The sequence below is a fragment of the Nymphaea colorata genome, chromosome 10 (genome assembly GCF_008831285.2).
Source record: "Nymphaea colorata isolate Beijing-Zhang1983 chromosome 10, ASM883128v2, whole genome shotgun sequence".
Taxonomy (NCBI): Eukaryota; Viridiplantae; Streptophyta; class Magnoliopsida; order Nymphaeales; family Nymphaeaceae; genus Nymphaea; species Nymphaea colorata.
The window spans coordinates 23,599,414-23,622,708 of NC_045147.1; the positions used below are offsets into that span (position 1 = coordinate 23,599,414).

The window sequence follows — 23,295 nt, forward strand, 5'->3', positions numbered from 1 at the left end:
GATCGGCGATTTTGTCATTTTCTTATAAATACGAAACCCTAACCTGAAGTCTTATTTGTTATCTCTCTCTCTCTCTCTCCCTGTAATTCGGCACTCATCCGCCATGGTACGTCCCTGTGACTCCTCTCTCTCCCCCCTTTCTCTGTCTGATGTCTGTTGTTTCTGCGTGGATTAGGGTATCGACTTGATTGCCGGCGGAAAGAGCAAGAAAACTAAGCGCACCGCTCCGAAATCGGATGATGTTTATCTGAGACTCCTTGTCAAGGTACTCTCTCATCTTGGTCTTCTGCTGATGTTTTCTCTTTGTTGTGGAGATTGTTCTGTGTTTTTTGTTTATGTTCCGATTGAGATCTCTGATTTGTTCGTTCTTCTTTCTGACGCAGTTGTACAGGTTTTTAGTAAGAAGAACAGGGAGCCACTTCAATGCCGTCATTTTGAAGCGCCTGTTTATGAGCAAGACCAACAGGCCGCCATTGTCCCTCAGGAGACTGATCCATTTCATGAGTGGAAAGGTCTCTCTTTTATCTCTCTCTCTCTCTCTCTCTCTCTGTGAAAATTTGTTTCTTTCATTTTATTAATGATTTTTTTTTTGTTTTGGGGTTTTTTTTCGTAGCAGGAGGACAAGATTGCTGTTATTGTTGGAACCGTCACAGACGACACTAGAGTCTATGAGGTGCCGGCATTGAAGGTAACTGCCTTGAGGTTCACGGAGAGGGCAAGGGCAAGGATCGAGAAAGCCGGGGGTGAATGCCTGACTTTTGATCAGCTCGCTCTCAGGGCTCCTCTAGGCGGGAACACGGTACTTTAATTTCCTTATCTGACCCAACGGATAGTCTTTATTTTTGTTTGTATAGGCGTATGCGTCTTTGCTTTCAGCCTACATTGGAATTGATGTTCTGAATTCTATTAATGGTCTTCTAATCCTACCGTTGTGGTGCAACTTGCCTAAAGGAGCGATTAGTCTGATTGAGCATTGGAAGTCTGATCTGCTTTATTCCTCTTCAGCGAGAAGCTTTTAGTTAGTAATTTTCAAGTTAACGGTTGCTGATGATCTGATGCCAAAAGGAAACAGCGCTTTTGTTACTTAGCCCTTACAAAAAGTAATGAGAATTGATCATGTCTGTATTTGCAAGCACAAACTATATTGATGTCATGTGATCATAGACATAGATGTATACTAGGACCCGACGGATAGTTTTTATTTTTGTTTGTATAGGCGTATGCGTCTTTGCTTTCAGCCTACATTGGAATTGATGTTCTGAATCTATTAATGGTCTTCTAATCCTACCGTTGTGGTGCAACTTGCCTAAAGGAGCGATTAGTCTGATTGAGCATTGGATCTGATCTGCTTTATTCCTCTTCAGCGAGAAGCTTTTAGTTAGTAATTTTCAAGTTAACGGTTGCTGATGATCTGATGCCAAAAGGAAACAGCGCTTTTGTTACTTAGCCCATACAAAAAGTAATGAGAATTGATCATGTCTGTATTTGCAATCACAAACTATATTGATGTCATGTGATCATAGACATAGATGTATACTAGATACGTTGAGATTTGGCAATGTGAGACTCATGAGTATGAGCGATGTTGCTGTACTTCTTATCCAACGGAGCGTTCTTAGGTGGGATCCACAGGGTATATACAAGAGTCATTGCATGTTATTCCTCAGTTTTGGTTTGTACTAGCTTTATATGTCCACCCATATCCAGTAGGTTGTTTCAATATGGTGTCAGCTGAGGTTGCATGCCTGTGAAAAGATTGTGGATGGATGGTTTATCCATCCATTATTCATCAAATATCCCTTTTGATGCCTATCTTGAACAAATGTTACTTCATCCACTTATTTCACATGGGTAGAGTAAGGGTTGTCTACATTTCCAATCTCTGGTCGGACGTATGCTGACCAGCATTAAACTGTTATGGCATGATCCAAAAAAATGAGAATGCAAATGCTAGAAACCTGAAATGGAAGGCCTTTCTAAGCCCTGCTGCGTTCAGGTTTAAGTAGAGGTAAGTAATTAAAAGGGGTGGGTATCAGATATCTTTCTGCTTCAATGCTAGAAAGATTAGCCAGCAGCAGAACTATTCAAACCCCATACCCTCTTTCATGTGAAAGAAAATGTACAACCAATGCACTTGGATGATAGTTTATGACAATAATGGTAAAAAAAATCATGGAGACATTTTACATTGCCTAAATGTACCTCAAAAAAATAATTTACAAGCCTTCTGATATCAGAAAGTAATGGAGAATAACGTGACATGCATCTCGTTTTGGTGTTTCAGTCTTAACCAACCTTGGGCTTAATAGTTATGCTGCAAGCAAGGCAGCATCCTTCAGTTATACAGACTCAGAGATTACACTGAGCCGGAATTTTATTCCTGTGACTGTTTCTCTTATGTTTGGTTAACCTGCTTCTCAGCAGTAGCAAGCTCAGTTCCCCTCTTTATTCTTTATAGTTAGTCTAAAAGGACAGCAGTGCTTGCTTAGATAAGAACTATATGTTTTTTCCTCCAGAGGTATGCGGTTATCAAGTGGCTGTTGTAGATAGATTGTTTCTGAGATTTTGCATTACTAGATCCTAGTGTTCTAGCGATTTATAATCGAATTTGTTTCTTTTCACCAAGAAGGATTCTTTAGATCTGTGAACTACTCCGATGATAGATGAATTGCTTTGGGAACCTCTATCACATCTTGCATTGGTCTTGTTACAGGTTCTGCTTAGGGGTCCGAAGAATGCCAGGGAGGCCCACAAGCACTTTGGGAGAGCTCCTGGTGTGCCTCACAGCCACACCAAACCTTATGTGCGCTCAAAGGGTAGGAAATTTGAGAAGGCAAGAGGTAGAAGAAACAGCAGGGGCTTTAAGGTCTGAGAGCTTACCTGCTGGAGTTGTCTTGTTGCTGGGATTTGCTTTAGGATATCGAAGGCAGTGTTCTTTTATGAAAATTTTACTTTACTTTTTGTGGCTACGAAACTATTTATGAGAATGAGCAAAAACCATAATTGGGATTTTTGGACTGGAAAGATATGTATCTGGTTATTTGATTTTATCCCTGGTTTTCATTATGTTACTGGATTATCAATTAGGGGTTGCAGGGCAAATAATCAAACTCGAGGATTTTCAATGTCATTTCGGCTTTCTGGCTTCTAGAAGTTCGGTGGGAGTACGCAGGAATGGACCTAGCGTGCAGTTCCATCAGTAATTTCTTCTTGTTATTTAGAAAAGAGACCATAGTGGAAGTGAATTTTAATCTCACAAGAAAATCAATCGTGTATCAGTTAATTGTCACTGCTGCAAATTATTCATCCATGAGATGAACGGCACCAAGAAGTACCATAATTTGCTACTGAGGTGTAGATATTCATCTGGGGTGCGGTGGTTGTGAAAAGGAAAAATGTTGGTCCATTGATTGGTCAGGTTGGCCGAATCATGGTATTTGTGAGGGGTCTGGTCTGTATTGCTCCGTCTGCGCTCCTTTAAATGGTGGCGTAAAAGGTACGGTGGATTTGTGTTTGCTTCTTCTGTCTTGAGGCGGTAGAGATAGACCTGCATTTGCTCAGGGAATTGTTGAGACCAGCCACGAACGTGTTTCCAAGAGAGTTGTGGAATCAGGTAATGTAACCGAAGGTAGTCGTGTGAGGCAGTTGGGTTCCAAAAAGGATATGTGGACAGGACCATGTACAAAGCGCTTTAGAAATCTTAGTGTCCGAGGATGGTATGTAAACGTAACCTGCACAACTAATTTGATCAAAAGCCCTTCTTCACGTGACATGTCGTGAAGCAACCAAATGATTTTCTAAATCACATAAATTTAGCAGTTTGGTGATTGTTGAAACCTCAAGTTCTATTAGATACTGTACAACACATAAATCACATGTATTTGATTAAAACAACCTAAGAAAGTTTGACGCTTGAGAACTACTGTTGGAAAGACTTATACTAAATCATGTTAAGGACCTTCTGAGAATGTAAATCAGTAAGAACTTTAATTTTTGTGTGGTTCCCGTCTGCCAAGTACCCGTTTCGATTGGGGATGTGCTTCAAAATTCAAAATTTTCATGTTACAAGAGGTGAGAACGGAAATGGGTCAGATCTGGCAGGGAGCTTTCTGTCGTGGTTTGGTAGATTCAATTCTAATCCAGGCTAAGTATTTAGCTCTTTCAAGTCTGTCGCACATTCTCATCCCTGTGTTCTTCGACATGAATGAGCTATAGTGTGCTCAAGAAAAATTTACATTCTCATCCTCGACCTGTCTTCTTTATAATCGATAAAAGAAAATTCGCTGCTTTTGGTAAGGGTTACGCTTCCTATAAAGCTATCAAATAAGTGTATAAATAAACTGTTGTCCTGAAAACCAAAAAATGTTAGTTTAGATAGTAAGAACGTAATTTGGTTATAAGAGAAGTATTACAAACTGAGGCTAATATCTTTTGTTTTTTAAGTTAGCGGAAATTGCTTTCTGACAATTTCCTGAAAAGTGGAAACCAATTTTTCATTTAATGTTATAGGTAAAGTCATAAGCTCCAAAACAAAAAGTTCCTAAAACTTAAGAATACGCGAACTTCAAAAGTTACGGCTTTTTAGTTTTTTCTGTACAACAAATATTTATGTACGACAAATAAGCGAGCATCTTAAGTTAAAGCCCTGTGACTCAATTACGAGCCGTTTCCACAAGGACGGAATCGGTATCGGTTGTGCAATCTTCTTCGTGTCCTCCTAGGCTCCTACAGTCCTACTGCTTGCTGGTTTCTGGAGGGAGCGCCACGGAACTCCCTCTCTGAAATTCTTTCGGGACCGAGGCGACGTTATGGCAGCAAGCAATCTGATAAACCTAGGGACGAAGATCGTTGCTGTCGGCAGAAACTACGTCGCTCATGCCAAAGAGCTCGGGAATGCTGTTCCGAAGGTCTGTCATCCAATTTAACATTACCCATTACCGCTTTTTCACGATGGTTTATTCGGTATGGGAAATGAAGTAATTCGTCTACGCACGGAAACTTCTTGTCCGGAGTTCGTAGGCTACAATTGAGCGAAGCAAGAGTGGTGTTTTTATGGCATGATATTTGATGATCATGTGGGTACTCTGAAATCCATAAGAAAATCAAAAGGGACATCTAAGCTTCAAAATTTGGTTGACGATCAGTATTGACCTGTCAATTTTGCGAAAAGGGTCGAATACCCGAACCCTATAATTGTGTTCGGGTACATGGTGGTTGGAGGGCCTACCCGTTGTTGCAATTCTTCTATGCTTAGTTGGGGTTGCAATGTAATTGGCGGCAGGAAAATGGGAAAAAGCCCATAAAGTTTTTAAGGGCGAATCTATAGCTAGTGAGTGGTTAGGACCTTACAATCATGCTTGTAGTGTTTAACTGTTTCAAGTTCTCTTTGTTTAGGAGCCGGTGCTGTTCTTAAAACCCACAACCTCTTATCTGCAAAACGGAGGCACCATTGAAGTTCCCCATCCTCTAGAGTCATTAGATCATGAAGTGGAGTTAGCAGTTGTTATTGGGAAGAAGGCTCGTGATGTTCCCCACGCAACAGCAATGGATCATGTGGCAGGTATACAAGTCCTGAACAGTCTAGCTTTGGCTGGACTGACCTGGTGCTTGGCTGGACTGACCTGGTGCTTGAGTCCAGCACTTTGTATCGACTCCTTGCTTTAGATCTTTTGCCTTGGCAATTTGGTGTACAAATGTCATACTTTCGCACTTGTACATTTATCTCCCGGGGTTTTGGTTTTTTACTATACAAGAATCTACTACTGTATTGTATATTTTGTTAAACAACCATACTAATTATTGCGTTAAATTTTTTTTTTTTTTTGGTGCTTAATATGATATGATTTTTTGGGGCAAGTCTAAGGTTAATAGAGACTGCTGCTTACTTCCTCTTGATAAAGAAACAAGCAGTTCATGCTAGTTAGGCTTATCGATTTTTTTTTCCGTCACTTGCTCACTTGGTAGTCGCTTGAAATCTAAGATATACTTACAGAACGATTGCCCCTTTGGTCAATCTTTCAGGTTATGCTCTTGCTTTAGACATGACTGCAAGGGAGATACAATCTTCTGCAAAGGTACATGAAATCATTGCTTCTTACATGACATATGCACCTAATTGGGTTTTCTTGTTTGATGAACTTCTCTGTTACTGAAGTAGTCAGAAGATGCACCGTGGCGCCATATTTGGTCGCATCTTTTTCATGATCATCTCTCAATTCCTTTTCTTTCTGGTTTAAAATCTATGATGTTTTTTTGCCTCCATGATCATGGAGGTTTTCTATGATGAGGCATTTTCCATTAATTTTTCCTTTTCTTTCTTTGTTTGAGATGTACTTGATGGTAATATATTAACTATTAAGTATTAGCTATGTTGCTGATGGAGGATTATCACAGATTCACAGCGACGAAGTCTGCAAACATGTGTATTGATGAAACTAATTTTCATTTTGCTACGCAAACTTCATGCGCAGAATGATGGGTTTTCTTGTTTGATGAACTTCTCTGTTACTGAAGATGCACAGTGGCGCCATATTTGGTCGCATCATTTTCATGATCATCTCTCCATTCCTTTTCTTTTCTGGTTTAAATCCTATGATGTTTTTTTTGCCTCCAAGATCATGGAGGTTTTCTATGATGAGGCATTTTCCATTAATTTTTCCTTTTCTTCCTTTGTTTGAGATGAACTTGATGGTAATATATTAACTATTAAGTACTAGCTATGTCAGCCTATGTTGCTGATGGAGGATTATCACAGATTCACAGTGACGAAGTCTGCAAACGTGTGTATTGATGAAACTAATTTTCATTTTGCTAGGCAACCTTCATGCGCAGAATGATAATTTGTTGCCTTAACATCCTTCTCACCTCTTTTATTTTTTATGCTTCGATTTAACAATACTGAAGTATGCCATAATTGGATTGTTGTGATTTTCCTGTTTCTTGAGCCAGGGGACTATATTTTCAGTTGTGCACTATACAAATTACTTTTTGTTGTTCTTGTTATTTATATTATTCATTTTTATCCCTTGGCACTTGGCAGGCTTCAGGACTTCCTTGGACAGTTGCTAAAGGGCAGGACACCTTTACTCCAATCAGTTCCATGGTAAAAAGTTTTATTGCATTGGCTTCACTGTGTTGATTTCAGGTTTGCTGCTTCTATGGTTTTATTTTATATGTTTATGCAGAGATAATCAATTGATCTGAGAATTTGTTCCATGAACAGTCAATTGCTATTTAGATGTCAATGGTACATCCTGATCACAACGAAATAGTACATAACATGGAAAGCATTCAAAATTTCTTCATTTCTTTTACAATAGCAAGTTCAGAGATATATGTGTATGCTTTCATTTCCAATCCGTTTAATCAAAATCCTCATATATGAAACAGGATGTTGGATAGTCTGTCTCATGCAATTCAGACTGTTCAATGCAGATAGAGAGCAATGAATCTACTAAATTGCAGGAGACGAGCTGTCCAGCTTGTAGATGAGTTTGCATTTTGTAATCTGAATGTCTGGCTCTAAGAATTATGACCTGTTCAGTTGACTTGAAGATGTTCAACCCTGAAGGTGGCTGGGGGCAATATACTCTGAGTTGGCAAATTTTCTGATCCTATGCCAATTGGACCAGTTCTAGATAGCACTTATTTTTAGTATGGCCCATTCTAGAAGGTTGTTTCCAAGCATTTCTGAAAACCTTAACTAGCAGTTTTCCTAGAATTGCATATTTGAGTGATATATAGTTTGCTTGCATGAGGCTATTTTCCGTACTTAAATTGTAAGTGGGACTTGACTAGATGCTGTTATAGTGGTACCTCAAGGTTCGGATACTAGGTGCTTGCATGCATCATATCACTGCAACCGTGTACCTGTTTAGTTTATATTTTATAAGATAACATTTCTTTATGTTATGCCAATACCATAAAGGACAAATCACTTTCATTGTTTATGCATTTTTCTGGTTGGTCAGGCCATATAGATGTGATTAGATGGTTTTGGATCATGTGATTGTGACCATCATAATTTTCAGCCTGTTGAGATGAGTACTTGGCAGTCAGCAATTCTATAATTTCTTGATTGAACTGTCTAGTTCAAGATGAAGTTAACTTCATGTAATCCTAGTCCTACTTAATGTTCATCCAAGTTTCGGTATCTTCTCATAGCCTCTCTTCAATGTTGATAGCTACCCAAAGCTGCAGTAGAGGACCCTCAAAACTTGGAGCTATGGTTGAAGGTAGTATTCCATGTGTCTTCATATTCTTTTGACATCATTTTCACGTCTGTTACTATTAATAGCCTAGATGTTTTATAATTTTCCTTCACCAGTTCACCTTATATTTGTTTGGAATGCCTTTGACGTTGTTGCTTAGGTAGATAATGAATTAAAACAAAAGGGTTCAACAAAGGATATGATCTTCAAGATCCCATTTCTTATAAGCCACATAAGCTCCTTGATGACGCTTCTTGAAGGAGATGTCATACTGACTGGTACTATTCCTTCTTTTGATATCATATATGCTTGTGTGGTACAGTAGTTTTAGAATTTGTACTTATCCTCGTAAACAAAAATTTGTGAATAAATTTGATTGTGAGCAGGCACTCCTGAAGGTGTTGGTCCTGTCAAAGTAGGTCAGAGAATCAGTGCAGGCATAACTGGCTTTACTGATGTTCAGTTCAATGTTCAGAGACGCCCAAAGGTAATTGATTGATGGTATAAAGAAGTCAGTAAGATGATCAAGAAATAAATGCCTGTACTAGCGCTACCATCCAGTGCAGGGTGAAGAACACGATAGACATCATCAACTGCACGAGCTGGTTGCACGGTTCGGATTGGACGTTGATGGAAGATTCTTATATTTTACTCATGCTATCATGCTCTAGTTGTGCTCCAAAACGGATTCCGTGCACTATTTGGTTCGAACAGTTTTCTGAATCAATAGAGAAGTCTCTGTTGTGGACGTTCATGCTGTATCATTGTATCAATGAGTTCAAGTTCATCGTCGACTAAGGGACTCCCTGAAATTTGCTTCCACAAACACGGAACTGTAAAGGAGGGCATACCCTGCATGTCAGTGGTGTGGTTCTTAACAATATGAATATGGATTCTAACATTACCGCAGAAATTGCCCGAGATCATGTTGATTTGAGAGACAAATTATAAATCTGAACACATGATAAGGTCCTATCGAAGTGAAATTTTAATGTCAGAAAGCTCTTTAATTCATTAATTACAACTTATATTGCAAAATTGCAGTATTGCCTTTAATGCGACGAAATGGGAATTAGATTAAAATAAACGGGTGGCAAGATATCACCGAACATACAAAAAGACGAGTACTGTCTTTGATGTTTCAGAGTACTCCACTCTGGTACAAAGTGGCCTCAACCTCGTGAAATTTACGGAGGGAGCAAAGTCCCTAACTTTTGAAAACATAATTTTAATATATAACTACTGTAGGTGCTCGAGAAGAATGCAATGAGTGTAAATTAAAGATGCGGGTGAGTTTCAATCCTATAAATCTTAGGCTTGAGCTGTTTTGGTTGCTCTCTCAAGGCTTGGTGTAAATGCGCTCTTATAGCAAGAGAATAATATTCAAATTTGATAACGTAGACGTGCTTATGCGAATTTTTTTAAAAGTGCTTGCCTTTTATTTTTCGTCTGGACGCTTTGGTTACGTAGGCCCAAGAATAGATTTTGCCGAGCAGGCTACATGGAAAGCCCGTAAGAGGGGGCGTGAGGGGCACCCCATTGTGTTGACACGAGGAGTTGCCTGTGAACGAACTCGCATTTGAAGTTCCACAGGTATAAAAATGAGCCCCTGATCTGTCGGTGAAAGTTACGAAAGTAATGACTACTGGCTCAAGCAAATCGTTTTTCATTTGAGCCCCTGATCTCCATTAATGTCTTTACGTCAGCAGTCACAAAGACTATTATACATTGTGGTTACAATAACCGATAGACAAGAGATAACCACGTGTATAACAGGTTACAGAATATAGACAAGAGATAACCACGTGTATAACTGGTTACAGAATAGTGACACATGTATTGAACCAACACATGTTAATCTATCACAGCACTGAACTAACACATGTTAAACTATTACAGAATTGAACTAACACATGTTCTTATCTAAACCACTCATCTGAACTGTTCAACTTATCAGTCGGCACAAGTGCATGGGTTATGCTCAACCCACGGGGTCACCATGTCATCGAGAATACTACACTTTCAGTTGAGAAGGTTGCAGGTACGTTGTACAAAGTATCAAACCACATAGGCCATTTTTTTCCAATTACCTTCTGTCTGGAACTAGACATCGAAGCAAACATATTATTTCCACACCGATATCACGGCTGGGCAGGCCATCAAACTCTTTGATTTGACATAAGGACTTCCGACAATTGCATGTGCTCAAAAGACGATCTTGCTACAAGCTTCCGGAAGAAATAACAGTTTGAAAAGTAAATACATGATGTATGTTCATGTCATTTATTCTAAATGGCCAGGCAACCTGTTAATAACGCTGCCTCGTTTTGATGCATCTTTCTATTCATTGAAAATGATCCTGGAAATGAAGGAAACTTTCTAAATGCAGCATGAATAGTGAACAAACGACGTCTGCATTGGTCAAATGAGTAGTAGTTTCATCAAAACGATAGAAGACAAACTGATCAGCTTCCATTATGTAATTGGCTTTGAGGGTCACATCTGACAAATTTGCCGACATCACATTTCCTTTTCTTGCCCATATGAGAGAAAAATTAAACACTTTTACCGTAATATATTATGGGAAACGCATGCTTCTCATTAACTAAACAACCAGGTGATCAAACAACACTTGAACAGAACTCACATTTCAGTGCAGTGAACACGTTTGACCACTCTAAGTGGAGATTGGAGGTAAATAAAACTGAGAAGCAAATCAGAACCTCTTGATGAAGTCCAGAATATGATGGCTGATCTCATGTGGCCTTTCCTGATTAATAAAATGCCCTGCTCCATTGACCACAATGATGTCATGTAAAAATGGAACGTCAGATTTGAAGCCCCCCTTGTGAATATAATCCTTCGCGCCGGGTGCATTATACACCATGTCCAGTTCTCCGACAATAAACTTAGTCGGTATGGTAATTTTTGCCCCTGACCATGGTGCTAAAAGCTCCCAGTTTCTGTAACAAGCATTGCACAGTCACAAACACTGGAGGAAAGAGGAGGGCATGGGAGACATAGGTGAAAGGTGAACAAAAACTACAGATCACAGAATAATTAATCTTGGTTCACGTTTGAAAACACTTTGATTGCCAAATCATCCCCAGGTTGAACAAAAGACGAAAAATCAAACAACAAAAAAATCACAAGAAACACTTATGCCAAGTTCTTAAGAAAATGGTAGGACATAAATCATGCATCATCATGATCTTGCAGCCTAAGAAATCATAGGTGCTTTCCCGTGTCTTGTTTCCCATATGTCCTTTTCAGGTATACTGACCACTTTTCAAGTCTACGGTTATTGATAAGCATGCCACAAACTAAAAAGACGAGGAAAATCTTATCCAGAAACAGGGTCCAAATTAACTTTTGATAGCCAGGGATAGTTTCCTCAACTTGTCAACATGTTGTTTTAATTTGTGGGCGGTAGACAAAATTATTTTATTCAATGAGATCTGTAAATCCGTAATTTTCTTGTCCTTGTATTCTTCAGGTTAGCTCGTACAAACATTCATTTCTCTTGATTCTTGATCTCCAGAAGCTCCACTAGTTGTCCATGGGACTTAAAGCTAGGAGCATGCTCACTTTCACAGTAAATGCATTTGTTATGCTAAATGCACGCAGTATCATTTAATACACATTCTTTGTCGCAAGTTCACATTACAGAAGCAAATCTTTCAACAAGATGACATAACAAAGTGCGGGCCCCCATGTACTGCACCAGTTTGGCAGGATGCTTTGCTCTACACACAGGGATTCAGCAAAGATTTCCCAGACATAGGGCTGTCATCAGGGAGGTATTTTTCTATAAAAAAAAATTAATCCGCAAGGTACTATTCCTGCATTTTGTCAGGTGAAGAAATGAAAGCCCAAAGCCAACCCACGTAATTGAAAGAACAACTAGAGCATTTTTCACACTTGTAATACATAAAAATCCACAAGCTGATCAAATCAGATCAGATATCCAGAACCCCTTCTGCATATTACTCAGGTTAGATCAAGGTCAATGTAAATATATTCCACACCCCATATTTCACATGGATAGGTCAAAATTTTGCACGGCTTGGTTGGATGGTGCTTATAGAATAAGTCCATACGGCAAGAGAATAACCTTCAAGGATCTCATATTCTTCCTACAACTCCAGAACATTCAGCTTCCTGAAACCAGTCCAAGTTCCTTTCACTTTGATGTTTAGATATACTACGTAATCCATCCATTTTGCTATGAAGTATGAACCAATCAATCTTAAAAAATGGCAGATATTGACACACACATGTTGTGTCTCTAGTATAATCCTTATTACTGCAGATTAGAGAACATAACGATGAGCTTCACGTGTAATTCTAGGTAAGGTTTCCAAACTTGCCTCCTAGCCCGCTACAAGATGGCAGTGATACGGCATAGCAATCATTCGATGTCCAATGCTCCAGTTACCTTTTTCCTGTCTTATACAGGTTATAATGCAGTCCTCACAGACAACGCTTTTATAAGCATTTGAATAATTATTTGTTAAACAAAGTTCTGTGCACTTTCTGTTTTCTGTGGTAGTGAAGAGCGTTAAACAAGCTAATCTGTAGCCACATCCTAATTCGTGATGTTTGAACTTTGAACACTTCGAAACACATCGCAAGAAACTCAAGAGTGTTGGACAAATACAGCTTCTTAGAAAAATGATTAACCAATATGTTTGAAGATCCCTATAAGGTGGAGTGAGTCTGTTATAAAGATGAAGTATCATATCATAGTGTAGAAAAATTGATACTGTGACTCTGGGAGTATACCCTCATGAAAAAGCAATTTATCATAGAACCAGCATCTGTTGCATTGCGACTAGGAGATTTTGGCAAACTAAATGATGGAAAAAGCTTTATCTGTTAGACTGCCACTTAAAAGCAGCGTAAAACAAAATTTGAAGAAAAAATTTTCATATTAGAAACATCTCTTGTCAATATAAGCTGAAAATGGGTCACGTGTGAAGGTATGGGAAAAGAGAGATATGAATTACCGATTGAGATTGCGGTAATAGTTCAAACCACCAGTAAATCCACTTCTTTTGAACTTCTGTGCATAGTACTGCACGTCCTCCTCTGATAACCAATCAGGTAAGGACTGTGGAGATGGTGATACTTCCAAGGACGTTCCTGAAGGAGAAATTGGAGGTGCTGGTGATCCTTCCAAGGACGTTCCTGAAGGAGAAATTGGAGGAGCTGGGTTGCGGTAAGTCAGAATGGACCTCATAGTTTTTTCAGTATCAGCAAACTCAGCTTCTGCTAGCCCAGGTTCCTGTCGCATATGAAATGTTGAATGAAAGAAAATCCACAGCAAAGAACCAGAATGCGAAGGCAAATAAACTTGAAAAAAAATATGGAAAAGATCACCGTCTTCAGCAATGACGAGGCATTTGGGATGAGATAGTCTATGACGTTGTGATGATGAACATGCTCATGAAGTTGATAAAAGTAAAACAACAAAAGAGACTCATGAGCATGAAGACTAGATAACCTAGTTAAACACCGTTGCAGCTCAGGCTCCAGCAAGTCTAAGGAAAATGTGCTGGAGAGGAATATCAATGCAGTTCCATGGTAACTAGAGTTATTAAAAAACGATTGTTTCAATGGGCAAAATCCAACTTGAATCAAATTCAGGAAAAGAAACTTACAGCTACTCCACCGATTCAGAAATTATCGTATACTTCTTGTATTTTATATATTTACTATTATTTAATAATCACCAATTTATTGTTTTAACATTGTCTAAACATCATCAACCATTATTCCCTTTGTCCCCATAGATCTTTTAGACAAAATTCCCATTTCCTTTAAAATTTTTCTTCATATCATTTGAAGTTTAAAAAAAAACCAAAATTTAAAACTTTCTGTTTCAGGAACGGTTCTTATTATAGTCTACTGGCTGGTGCTCTGCATCTTTTAGAACAAAAACGCTCAATCCAAAGACAGTGTTCAGAGTTAGAAGCGGAAGCCGATGTTACTGAAGAAGGAATGCCGAATATGAAATGCATGAAACTACAGTCAGTGGGTTCCTGTATATCATGTAATCAGCTTCACCATTATTCCCTTCCATGTGAACAGCAAAGGACTATGTCATAAACGCTACGGGCCGTTATCTTATTAACCGATTAGGTTTTATAAATGGTTCTTTTCTACTTTGAATATGGAGCATTTTCCTTTCCCTTTCCAGCTCTCCACAAAATTTCTCATCATACCCTTTCTCTAAATGGAACTCCCAGTTGGACAAGCCTTCCCTTCAACTGTTCGACGTCAAATGGAAGATTTTGCGTCAGAAGCATAAAATAGTCGGAAATCGGGAATCAAGAATGTTGAACATAAACCACCCAACAACCATGAGAAAACATAGATACAAATATTAGTTAGAAGAAGAGCTAAGCACTTCAGTAAAGAATTAAAATCCAGCGGTTACGGAAATAAGAATCGAAACCTGGAATCTGCAGATGTAATAGCCATCACCAATTGCTTTTCTCATAAGATCAACGGGCTTCATATCCGGATTTCGACGTGTAAAGTGAACACTCAGATTCACCAATGCCTTCACTCTGTCTGGTCTAAACAGGCAAAGGTACCAGGCAATCACGGCTCCCCAGTCATGCCCAATTACGAAAACCTGCTGCCACGAAGAGAGTTACCAATTATCGTACGAAGGAAAGACGGCATGAAATTAAAGAAAAAAAATCAACGAGAACAATGAAAGAAAAGCTTTGAATTCAGAGGGAAAGCATGAATAGGGACTGAACAAGAGAAAATAGATGGGGAGAATAACGTGCTTTTTCCTCGCCAAGGGCGTTAAGCAGGCCGATGAGGTCTCCGACGATATGGAAACAAGTGTAGTTGTCGATGCCCTGAGGGGCGTCGGTGTCTCCGTAGCCTCTGAGGTCGGGGGCCAAAGCATGGTAGCCATCGTCCGCTAGAGCGAGGATCTGGTGGCGCCATGTGTACCAGAGCTCAGGGAAGCCGTGGAGGAGCAGCACCAGGGGGCCGCTGCCCTTCTCTGCTATGTGCATCTTGATGCCATTGGTCTCTATGGTTCTGTGCTGTATGCTCTCCATCACCAGCCACACTCTCTCCCTCTCTCCGGCACCCCCAGCTAAAGATCCCTCTCGGATCTGGCAGCCATAGCCTTTCCTACCACTGATTTTAAAATCTAGGAGAATGGACATCTCATCGTTGATACGGGAAAAACAAAGCCATCGTTTTGTCTCTTTCGATTGCTGCAGTCGTGCCTTTTCTATATCCACCCAAACTTGAATAATTTATGTTTCTGAAAACAAGAGAGTTGCATTTACGGGTCTTTCTCATTTCTAAATGGGTTTTCTTAGGTCAAGAGCTCTCACATTTGGCCACCTATATCGGCTAATATCGACTAAAATGTAGCCGAAATTTACCCAACTTCTTTCAGACACATGACATGCCGGTATGGATCTTACTGTTTTCTCTTGTTTATAAATACTTTATTATTTTTAATATTAATTGTATCTGGTGTTACATACACAAATAGATACAAAAAACTCGACTTAATGGATGCACTTTTGTTTGGTTCTTTATATCGTCTTGCAAAATAAATTTCGCCTCTAATTCAGACGTTGACAACTTTTGGTGCGGTTCCTAGTGAAAAGTTTTGAATGAACTCTGCGTACCTCGTCCTGCTTTATCCTATGTGCCTCAAAATATATTGTGAGTTTCAGAAATTTTAGATCATCGCAGTTTTCTATCCTGTGTAGACCATTTAATTTTAGTTGCTTAAAAAATCCTGTTTAAATATCAAATCGAACTCGTTTAATTACGCACTTTAAGCTTCATTGAAATCTTGTGGATCATATCTATGCGGTTAATATTTTGAAAAAGAAAACATCAAAGATCGGTTACTAGAATGCGATTGCACAATTTTTAAAAAGCTATTTCACATTGCACCGGATCCCCTCTGTACGCTAAGGTTTTGAAAATAAAAGAGGAAGAGTGATTTCTATAATGTAGAACGTCTATCCGGATTCCGCTTTTCGAATAGGGTCCTTCCAAATTTCCAATTCCTCTTTAAAGTAATGGGAAGTCACTATGTTTTGTCGTTTTGAAGAATTGGATCAAGCAACAGAAATGGCATTTCACGCTTTTAACTCTTTTTTTCTTTTCAAGAATCCGTTCTGTAGAAGAAGAGATTCTGACGAAATGCCCTGCTCCTTCAACTGCGACAATTTCTTCCAGCATGAGCATCACGTTGCTGTAGTAAGCATTGAAGAATCGTCACAGACACTGGGCATCCGTAACTTGGTGTGGAATCCATTTCCATTTTAAATACGCAAAGCAGGAAGACTTCCTTGGAACCATGTGGAATTCTTGGTATTTTCCTTTCACTTTTTGTCACATCTACTTTGTTCTTTGATTAGAGCTTCTACGTTTTCCTCCCAAGAATCTCCTCGGCACTTTCCCTCCACATGTCCTTCGGTGCACACCCATCCAGTACCGTGCGTTGCAAGACGTGAAGAGAAATAATGTTATTGATCATGGTCGATTTCCCGTGAGTAGCCACTAGATCATGACTTTGAACAAGAAATCTGCTTTTCTTATTGGGGTTCCAGATAACTGGGCAACGATTAAATCCAAGATTCTAAACAGATAACGGTTAATCCATTTCGTGGTTGGGTTCGCTTGAAGTGATTCAGAGTACGGTTTAATTTTCGATCATAAACTAATCCCAGGTTCATGATTTGCATATTGTGTGGGACAAATTCATGCCGTGATGAAAGTTCGATACTTACTAACCGGGCGATTAGATAGCAGTTACAGTAAATGTCATTTTTAATCCCATAAAACCGACGAGACTTCGCTCAGCCCTCTCTGCGGACATGACAATCATAATAAGCTATATCGATGACGAGCAGTTACTCAGGAAAGGGGTTGAATGTGAATGTGAAACATGCATAATCTTGTATTCTTTTTAAATAAAGGATGGAATTTGCAGCACTTCGCACATATGGAAAATGCCCTGATCCTAATCGACTGGATGTTTTTCTCCACATACTTGCAGAGATTCCAGCTTCATTATGGCAGGACGGAATGCAGGTAGATTGGCCATTTTCTAGTTAGAAAGTTCTTCGTTAAAGCTCTTCTTTCAGTATCAGCAAACTCAGGTTCTTTTTGCAGGCTCAATCATGTTACTGCTGCAGTTGGACAAAAGTAGAGAAGGAAAATGAAAAGGACGAGGTTCATCCCTGATGGGGAGTACACGATTCTCATCTGCTTTATTTAACTTACAAGCGAATGCAGTCTGAAACACTTCATGGCCATGAGCAAACAGCAACACAGAATAGGGAAAAGCAAACAGGAAGCTAGACACGAATTCAGAACTTGTTAATGAAGTCGAGGATGTGCTGGCTAACCTCGTTTGGCCTTTCCTGGGTAATGAAATGCCCTGCTCCTTCTATTATGACAATCTCTTCCAGCAGCGGAACGTCAGACTTGAAGCAGTCACCATGGATGTATTCTTTTGCACCTGGAGTGGTGTAGACGACGTCCTCATCTCCAACGACGAACTTAGTTGGTACCATAATCTTTGATCCTTGCCATGGCGCCAAAAGCTCCCAATTTCTGCAACAGGCATTGCACAACCGTCACACGCACACTAGGGTCCCTCGATGGCGTGAAGTATACATGGAAGGCAAATAATTTCCTGTCCTGTCTTCCTCTTGGGGAAAAAGAAAAAAACTCTTTGATGCAGGCAAAGTATCTCGGAACCAGTGGAATCCTGTCTTTTAAGTTCAAACCTATTCAATACTCGTGTATCATGGTCGACTTCCTGGTAATGGCTTGTCCTTTTCCTCCTTCAAGAATTTTATAGCAGTTTAATTTTTCGTTTATGGGAAACCAAATATATAAAATAATTCTATCTAAACAGACCACGATTAGTCCATCTGTAGTTCTGTACTAGTTCCAAGTAGGACCAATTAATCTCAAGCTCACGATATGCAATCTCTCTGGGAAAATAGACGCCATGGATTGATAAACAGCCAGATACTTGTTACTATTATCATCTTTAATCTCACAAAACTGAAGAGATTTTCTTCAGTCCCTTCTGCAGACATGGGCATAATAGCAATTCCGACAAGTTTGTTCTTGAGACAAATGAATCATGCAAAACAGCGTCTTTTTTTTTTCTCTTCCCGATAATTTGGAAGTTGCAGCATGTTTGAGAAATGCGCTGCTCCCAACTTCTTGTTCTTCTACGTCTGCAACTTTAAAGCCTCCGGGTTCATATGGAGGGGGCGAGATATAGATAAATGCATCAAGTTTTCTATCGAGCGTTGGATTATATGAATCAGAAAGAAATCAATCTGCAGCAGCATCATAAAGTTCTCTAGCTAGCAAATTGATTTTAACTAGGCAACTTTGCCGATGGAGAAGAAGACAAAAACAAAATCCGGAGCAGAGGATTTTCGCTTTTCACGCAAACTGCTGCTGATGCAGTAAGCTGAAAGTTCATGTTGTGTGCGTGCATATGGAGAAGGGGATCATGACATACCGGTTCAAGTTGCGATAGTAGTTCAAGCCGCCAGTGAAGCCGCTTTTCTGAAACTTGTCCACATAATAACGTAATTCTTCCTCTGATAACCATGCAGGCAAGGTATCAGGTGCTGACCAACTTTCGAATAAACCATCGGGAAAAATGGGAGGACCCGTTTTCCGGTAAGTCAGGAAGGTTTTTATAGATTTCTCAGTATCAGCCAACTCAGCTTCTGCTTTTCCGGGCTCCTACATATTCCATCAAATCAAAATTGATAGGGTCAGTGGCTGAACCCTTGGCAACGTGAAGGAAATAAACTTTCAAAGCAATATGCGTAGGACTATCTTCAGCAACAATTAATCAAGTCAATGTGACGATGACGATCATATTTATGATGATGAACACGTTGATACAACTAAGAACAACGACCACCAAAGAGACGCATGACTATGGAACGACAGCGTACTCGAGAACTCTCAGTCGCAACAGAAAAAAGAGAGAGAAAGGATAACCATATTGTACAGCCAAGGCCAGTTCCTACAGAGAGAGAGAGAGAGAGAGAGAGAGAGAGGGAGAGATCTTTTTTTCCAGCTCTGTTGGAAATTTCTCGTTACATACTTACATCCCCTCGTTGAATGCCCGCAACAAAAATCTTATTTGCCTATCTCTGGAGATTATTATTCCATTTTAAATCTCTAAATCCATCCCCAGTTGAACAAGTCGGATTTTGCATCAGAAGAATAAAATAGTCGGGAATCAAGAATGTTGAACATAAACCCCAACAACCATGAGAAAACATAACATTCAAACCTGGAATCTGCAGACGTAATAGTCATCACCAAATGCTTTCCTCATAAGATCGACAGGCTTGATAGCCAGATTTCGAGGCGTAAACTGAACGCTCAGATTCACCAGTGCCTTCACCCTGTCCGGTCGAAACAGGCAGAGATACCAGGCGGTCAGAGCTCCCCAATCATGCCCAGCTACGAAAACCTGCTCCCATGATCCTGAGAATCATCAGCAATTAACATACGAAGGAAAAGCGGCATGGAAATAAAGAGACACCAGAGCAAGCGAAGAAACAAAAGCTTGGAAATCTGAGAAAAAAAGCATGAAGGGGAAAAAGAGAGAAAGGAGACGGAGGAGAAGAACGTGCCTTTTCCTCGCCAAGAGCGTTGAGCAGGCCGATGAGGTCCCCGACGATATGGAAATAAGTGTAGTTGTCGACGCCCTGGGGGGCGTCGGTGTCGCCGTAGCCTCTGAGGTCAGGGGCAACGGCGTGGTACCCACTATCTGCTAGAGCAAGGATCTGGTGGCGCCATGAGTACCAGAGCTCAGGGAAGCCGTGGAGAAGCAGCACCAAAGGGCCGCTGCCCTTCTCTGCTATGTGCATCTTGATGCCATTGGTCTCGATGGTTCTGTGCTGTACGCTCTCCATCGCCAACCAAACTCACCACCTCTCTCTCTCTCTCTCTCTCTCTGCTTCCGAGACACCCTCGGGCCTCGGCTAAACAGACCTCTTCCTCCGACCAACTTGCCTAAGATGTTGAGCTCTCATCGTTCATTGTTCGATTAACGGTCAGGAATTTGAGGACGGAGAAAAGAAAGGGTTATTGTTTTGATAAGAGCTTCCGATCAAATGCCCTGCTTCTTCAATTATGACAATTTCTTCCACCAGCAGAAGAACCCTGTTTCTGCAACAAGCATCGCAGAACCGTCACACGCACTAGGCGTCTTCGACGAAGTATAGGAGTCCAATTCCACTTCAGATAAGCATGGCAGGAGGACTTTGTTGGAACCATGTGCCTTTCCCTTTACTCTTTTTAGTTCGTCCGTCGATCTTACGGCTAGGGCCTTAGCCCCATTCAATTTTTTTTTTTAAATTTACAAGTAAATTTTTAAAAAAGTTTACTTGTTTTATATAAAAATTTTAAAAAATGATATTTCAATCATTATTAAAATTTAAAAACTTCAATCATTATTAAAATTTAAAAACTTTAATTCAACCCACTTCATAAAAAAAACTTTTGGTTTCGCCCCTGCTTTGATCCATCTAAGAACTATGAGCACAATAGACTAAAACAAAACAAGGACTGGTGCTTAGCAGCAATGAAGGAAACTCCTATTCATTATATATATATATATATATATATATACCAAACTTCAACACCTTCCCTCCAATTGATCTGTACAAATTTGGTAGGCCCGTTCGCCTTTTAAGATGATGAAAATGTAATTTGGCTTTCAAAACAGTTTGAATTGGCCCCTTCTTGACGTCTTTATACACAAGTAAATGTGAAGGGTTGCATGATTATGGCAATAGACAGCTACAGGTGATACCCACTTCACTTGAAAATCTGCAAGTAAAGATTTCATCTAGAAAATTTCACACGAGACGTTTGCCAATGCTCGATTCTCAGGTTCGTGTCTTTGTTTTCTACGATATTAAATTATTTCCCAAAAACTTACAATAACCAGAAACGAATCTACGGGTGTCCTTGCAGGCGCCCCAATCATCACCACAAAAGGTCCTCAGTAAAAGCTTATTTATTGCTTAAAGCATTTTACCTTCACCGGGATTTTGGTTCAAGTATCTCATTACTCTTAACGGAGGAGCTGCTAAATGGCTCTTTTTTGGACGTTGCCCAAATCAACTCAAGATGTTAACAACAAATAAATTGTCCGGTTGGATATTCAGATGTTACAGAAAGGTATGGGTTGTACAACTCTCATACGAAAAAACTTATTATTCGATAAGACGTTGTTTTTTATGAAAACAATTTTTGAAAGTGAGATAATAAAGATGAACATTTGATTATTGACTCAAATGAACCAAATGAATGTGACAAAGAAGATGCATCCCACCCTCCACTAACAACATCATTTTCGTCAAAGAGACCATGATATTTTACTTATTATGGACATTGATAGTCCTTCAAGAAAGGTAAAAAGAGTCGATTATACATTTGCTTTGGTTGTCATAGAACCAATGAGTTATTAAGATGTTTGAGAAAATAAAATGGGAGAAATCCATAGAAAAGGAAATAGTGGTTATTGAAAGAAATGACACTTGGAAACTTGTAGATGTACCGTATAACTAAAATGTTATTTGTGTTAAATGGGTCTACAAAATAAAATACAATGTTGAAATTTGCAGAAATACAAAATAAGACTTGTTGCAAAAGGATATACTCAATAATATGTGATAGATTTTTCAGAAACTTTTTCTTCTATTGCACGTTTTGAAATTGTTAGAATTATTTTGACATTAGTTACTCGCATAAAATGGTTAGTTTTTCAAATTGATGTAAAGTCAATGATTTTTAAATGGCTTCATAAAAGAAGTCTATGTCTACCAAATACATGAGTTTGTTATTAATCGACAAGAATATAAGATATATAGGTTCAAAAAGACTCCTTGTGGCCTTAAGCAAGCACCACCAACTTGGTATGAGAAACTAGACATACACTTAATGCACAAAGGTTTTCATAGAAGTGAAAGTGAACATGCTTTATATGTAAAGGAAACATGTAATGATGTTCTTATAGCCTTTGTTTATGTAGATGCCATCATTTATACATGCTCCTCTAGTAGCATCATTGAAAAATTGAAGGCAACCAACAGATGTATGAATTTGATATATCAGATTTGGGATTGTTACATTATTTTCTTAGACTTCAAGTTCAACAAACTGACGATGGTATTTTGATTTCTCAAGAAAAATATACTTGAGAAATTTAATATATTATCATGCAAACCATGTTCAACTCTCATGAATAGTAATGAGAAATTAACTATAAATGATGACACTCTGAGAACCGATGAGAAATTATACATGTTGGAAAATTGATGTACTTCACACAAACACTTCGATATTGTATTTTCAGTTGGATTGATCTCAATGTTTAGGCATTGTGCATCAATACATCATTTTGGGGCAGCAAAAAAGATTCTTTGTTATATCTGATCATCAACCAATTACAAGATTTGCTATCGATTTAATTTCAATTTTAAGTTAATTGACTTTTCTTATGGTGATTGGGCTGGTTTTGTTGATGATAGGAAAAATACAAGTAGGTTTGTTTTTACCCTTGGCTAGGAGGATATTTCGTGGATGTCGAAAAAACAAGCAATTGTGACTCTATCATCTTTCAAAGCAGAGTGAGTTGCCACAACTGCAACTACATGTCGAACAATATGGATTTGAAGAATTTTGATAATCTTGCAAAAAAAATAAGCAAGGCAATAGAGTTATTTTGTGACAATCAAGCAATAATTGTCATGACAAAAAAATATGGTATTCCATGGAAGAACTAAACACAATGAATTACTTGATCATTTATATGTGAAATTGCTAATGATGGAATGATAATAATGAAAATATTGTTCTACAAATAATCACATGGTAGCCGGATTTATACAAGCAATCAACCATTCAAAGTTCGTAAAATTCAAGTTATCTCTTGAAGTATCCAGTTTTGCATCAAGGAGGAGTATTAAAATATAAGGAGTATTAAAATATGATGCACATGGATGAACAATTTAAAATTGAT

General features: G+C 39.0%; 3 protein-coding genes across 3 annotated transcripts; 2 read left to right on the forward strand and 1 right to left on the reverse strand.

Moving 5' to 3' along the window:
- Positions 1-3,050, forward strand: LOC116262554 (60S ribosomal protein L18-2). Its single transcript, XM_031642014.2, has 5 exons — positions 1-106; positions 176-265; positions 384-512; positions 617-799; positions 2,714-3,050. Exons 1-5 carry the CDS (start codon positions 104-106, stop codon positions 2,870-2,872), a joined length of 564 nt encoding a protein of 187 aa, XP_031497874.1. The 5' UTR covers positions 1-103; the 3' UTR covers positions 2,873-3,050.
- Positions 3,051-4,645: 1,595 nt separating this feature from the next.
- On the forward strand, positions 4,646-9,008 carry LOC116262553 (probable acylpyruvase FAHD1, mitochondrial). Its single transcript, XM_031642013.2, has 7 exons — positions 4,646-4,907; positions 5,395-5,560; positions 6,022-6,074; positions 7,040-7,102; positions 8,184-8,234; positions 8,371-8,488; positions 8,597-9,008. The coding sequence occupies exons 1-7, from the start codon at positions 4,809-4,811 to the stop codon at positions 8,707-8,709; spliced, it is 663 nt and encodes a 220-aa protein (XP_031497873.1). The 5' UTR covers positions 4,646-4,808; the 3' UTR covers positions 8,710-9,008.
- A 1,654-nt stretch (positions 9,009-10,662) lies between these two features.
- LOC116262697 (uncharacterized) lies at positions 10,663-20,501 on the reverse strand. Its single transcript, XM_050080176.1, has 8 exons — positions 19,898-20,501; positions 19,552-19,734; positions 18,760-18,989; positions 17,585-17,828; positions 15,014-15,493; positions 14,671-14,853; positions 13,220-13,497; positions 10,663-11,173 (listed from the first exon to the last, which is right to left on the reverse strand). Exons 1-8 carry the CDS (start codon positions 20,177-20,179, stop codon positions 10,927-10,929), a joined length of 2,127 nt encoding a protein of 708 aa, XP_049936133.1. The 5' UTR covers positions 20,180-20,501; the 3' UTR covers positions 10,663-10,926.
- Positions 20,502-23,295: the final 2,794 nt, after the last annotated feature.

Coding starts and splice junctions, on each gene's coding strand:
- LOC116262554 (XM_031642014.2), top strand. Junction 266..383: donor ATCTGAGACTCCTTGTCAAG/GTACTCTCTCAT, acceptor TTTCTGACGCAG/TTGTACAGGTTTTTAGTAAG. Junction 513..616: donor TCCATTTCATGAGTGGAAAG/GTCTCTCTTTTA, acceptor TTTTCGTAGCAG/GAGGACAAGATTGCTGTTAT.
- LOC116262553 (XM_031642013.2), top strand. CDS start 4,809: ATGGCAGCAAGCAATCTGATAAACCTAGGGACGAAGATCGTTGCTGTC. Junction 8,235..8,370: donor ACTTGGAGCTATGGTTGAAG/GTAGTATTCCAT, acceptor GTTGTTGCTTAG/GTAGATAATGAATTAAAACA. Junction 8,489..8,596: donor AGGAGATGTCATACTGACTG/GTACTATTCCTT, acceptor GATTGTGAGCAG/GCACTCCTGAAGGTGTTGGT.
- LOC116262697 (XM_050080176.1), bottom strand. CDS start 20,179: ATGGAGAGCGTACAGCACAGAACCATCGAGACCAATGGCATCAAGATG. Junction 18,990..19,551: donor ATTACGTCTGCAGATTCCAG/GTTTGAATGTTA, acceptor TGGAATATGTAG/GAGCCCGGAAAAGCAGAAGC. Junction 14,854..15,013: donor ACGCCCTTGGCGAGGAAAAA/GCACGTTATTCT, acceptor TCGTGGCAGCAG/GTTTTCGTAATTGGGCATGA.